This window comes from Chironomus tepperi, unplaced genomic scaffold (genome assembly GCF_022539635.2).
Source record: "Chironomus tepperi strain 1889 unplaced genomic scaffold, CSIRO-AGI_Ctep_v1 contig_445, whole genome shotgun sequence".
NCBI classification, from domain to species: domain Eukaryota; kingdom Metazoa; phylum Arthropoda; class Insecta; order Diptera; family Chironomidae; genus Chironomus; species Chironomus tepperi.
In genome coordinates this window covers 406,795-409,748 of record NW_027226567.1, presented here as the reverse complement: position 1 = coordinate 409,748, position 2,954 = coordinate 406,795, and the positions used below count along the sequence as shown (strand labels likewise).

Genomic DNA, 2,954 nt, shown 5'->3' with positions numbered 1-2,954 from the left:
GCTTCATTTTGAAGCTATTAATAGGATAGAACAGTGGTTGGCAACCTTGTTGACAAGTCTTGACCGAAACCCTAAATTTCCAAAAATGCGTGCACACAGGTTGAAAACCACTTAGATAGACTCATGAATCCATTTGGATTCTACATTCCTGCTTCTTCCTATCTTGTGTAACTTGGACATACTAATGGAAAAACTACAAAATATTACAACTAACGATCTACACATCTAATTTTACAATCTACTAAATTTAACTAACACTTCACAATTCAATCAAAATGCCTTAAAAATACACAAGTTTATAACTGTAAATATTTGACTAGTAATTTTGATTCCAATAAATCAATCCAATAAAAAAAAATACTCATTAAAAATTACAAAATTTTTCTACTCTTGTACTGTTGTATAATTTATGGAAGCCTAGAGACAATAAATGCCACTAAAATGCTATATTAAGATTCAAAGAAGATCAATATAATTTTTGATCCACTGATTAACTTCAATTCTACATCATATGCCTAAATTTGAGAGACATAAAGCTATTCTGGATAGTATAAGTCGGGTAATCGATCCAAAATCCGGGAACAAGTTGATGTTACTAAGACATTGTGCCGGTTTTAATCCGAAACTGGTCCTAAATCAGAGTCACGTTGAACTATTGCCTGTGCAATTCTGATTTAGTGCCAGATTCAGATAGAAACCTGTTCCATGTCGAAGTCACACCGGCCTATTGCTAGATTTTGGATAGATTTACCGATTTATGCTATTCTGGCATGAAATTGATCAATTTCCCTGACTAGATCTAGCTAATTGCAAATTTCCACTTCTAAAGACTGATTCTATTTAAATTTTTCGTATAAATCTTATATCCTGATTGATCTTAGAATCTGATCATTACCTACCTAATGTCTAGTATAATGGCCTGAATTTAAGTCATTCGACTACATAAAATTGACAACTAAATTTAAAATGTAATGACCAACTTGATCAGCAGTGAATTATCCTTCAAGAAGCTTTTCAGCATATGAATACTATTCGGTATCTTGTAATAACTATCAGAATCATTATTCCAGTAAGTCGGTGATACATGTTCATTGTTGGCATTATTTTGATCGATAATGGCAAAGCTGTATTGAAAGAGTTTCTCTTCCGCGATTTCCTTGAAGATTAATCCATCTGACATTTCAACTTCTAAGTTATTTTCAGTGTTCTCTGCAAGATGCTCAATATCCAATAATAGCATTTCATCTTGTCCCAAATTCAATTCAGCTGACATTCTGATGTAAAGTCCTTTAACATTAAAAATGTGACTAAAAATTTCATTTTTCTTTGCATTCTGAAAAGCTCTTGGGAAATTGTCGAGTTTCCAATAGTAAGTATACTCATTGACGGGGATAATTTTTGGTGGTTCTGTTGTTGTGGATGTTGTTTTTACTGTCGTTGTAGTTTTTGGGGTTGTCGTGGTTGTTAAAACTTTATTTTGTCTATTCCGACTTGTGTCCAATGACTTTAATTTATTTGCATTAATTACTTCTGGAACTCTTCTTAGATTTGCTGTTGTTGTAGGAATTGCTGGAGTTGTTGGCGGTAAAGTTGTAGGAATGAAAGAAGCTGTTGTGCTTTCAAATGGAACATTTCGATTCTGTTGAGTTTCACGCTGTCTTTCGCTGTTTTGTTGATAATTTTTTTCCTGATAACTTTGATAGGCCGTTCCCTGATGGGCTGAGGCAGCTGTGGGTTTATAGTAGACGTCTTGTTGTGGATATTTTGAGTAGTCATAATAGTTTGGTTGTTGATAATATCCATCATATCGATAGTAATTATTGTCATATGAATTTTGAGGTAGAAATCTCTGTATTAAAAGTCGAAGATTATAAATGTCTTGGTAAAGACGTGATTCCATTGCGATGAGACTCTCCTTTAAAGCTTTCATGTCATCTGTTTATAATCATAAGTAATTTTTTATTTAGAAGATATTATTTCTAACTAGTCATTATTCACCTGTCGTGCAAATCCCATCAAGCTTCTTTGAAAATGTTGCTTGGGCTTGAACCTGTAAAAGAGAAATTTTGGATGTAAATATTTGCGAATTATTGTATTAGCCATACCTTTAAACCATCTGCTGATTGAACTGTACACTGAGCCTAAATGTGAGAAATTTACAGATTTGATGAAAAATTTTTGAAATTTTTAATCTCCTTGTCATTACCATTTGAGTTTCTTTGGGAAACTCCTTTTTATCATCAATACTTTTCAACAGCAATGGTGTGTGTGTCTGCAGATCATCTGTTGCATTGAGTGATTGACCGACCGAGTTATCTGTCTGAACATCTGAAAGCACGTTTTGATAAAATGATGAATATATTGTTGGCCTACTGATGTCTCATTTTATTTACATAGTAAATAAAGCTGTTATTTTTAGATTTTGATTGATATAAAATCTTATTTTTAGATGAAAAAATCTCAGTCTGTTGTTTTGAAGGTTTTTTAATTTAAAACACAATTCGAGGGGAAAATTTATTTTTTTGGCGGAAAATTTCATCGAAAAAAAAGTGAGAATTTATTACTAAATATTTTCAATACCTGCAGACTCGGTGATTAATATTGCAGTCAAAATTAAGACAACTGCTAAACTTTTCATTTGACAAATTGCTTTGAGCTAAGACTCAAAATAACGATGAAAGATACAAAGGAATCTCGTCGCAAGTTAAAGATAAACTGAGAAAAATAGAAAAGTCAGAGAGAAAAATGTTCGACATATGGATCGTGGATTGCATTTTCTTTTTTTTTATGTTGTCTATTTGTCATGAAAATGAGATATTTCTAGAAAATTGAGATTAGGAAGGATCTGCAACTCCAAAATTATCTTCTTTACTCGCGAATTCTCTTTATAATCTTCGATAAATATCACACAAAAGATTTCATTAACCCCTCAATTAAGTTGAGCCGATAATGAG

At 32.2% G+C, this 2,954-nt stretch overlaps 1 protein-coding gene across 1 annotated transcript; it reads right to left on the bottom strand.

Moving 5' to 3' along the window:
- Positions 1–775: 775 nt before the first annotated feature.
- Positions 776–2,724, bottom strand: LOC139098087 (uncharacterized). Its single transcript, XM_070650205.1, has 5 exons — positions 2,581–2,724; positions 2,207–2,328; positions 2,106–2,141; positions 1,999–2,050; positions 776–1,935 (listed from the first exon to the last, which is right to left on the bottom strand). Exons 1-5 carry the CDS (start codon positions 2,636–2,638, stop codon positions 962–964), a joined length of 1,242 nt encoding a protein of 413 aa, XP_070506306.1. The 5' UTR covers positions 2,639–2,724; the 3' UTR covers positions 776–961.
- Positions 2,725–2,954: the final 230 nt, after the last annotated feature.

Excerpts from the sequence above, each read along its gene's own strand:
- LOC139098087 (XM_070650205.1), bottom strand. The coding sequence starts at position 2,638 with ATGAAAAGTTTAGCAGTTGTCTTAATTTTGACTGCAATATTAATCACC. Across the intron at positions 2,051-2,105 it reads AATCAGCAGATGGTTTAAAG|GTTCAAGCCCAAGCAACATT; the intron begins GTATGGCTAATA and ends TCTCTTTTACAG. Across the intron at positions 1,936-1,998 it reads TGATGGGATTTGCACGACAG|ATGACATGAAAGCTTTAAAG; the intron begins GTGAATAATGAC and ends GATTATAAACAG.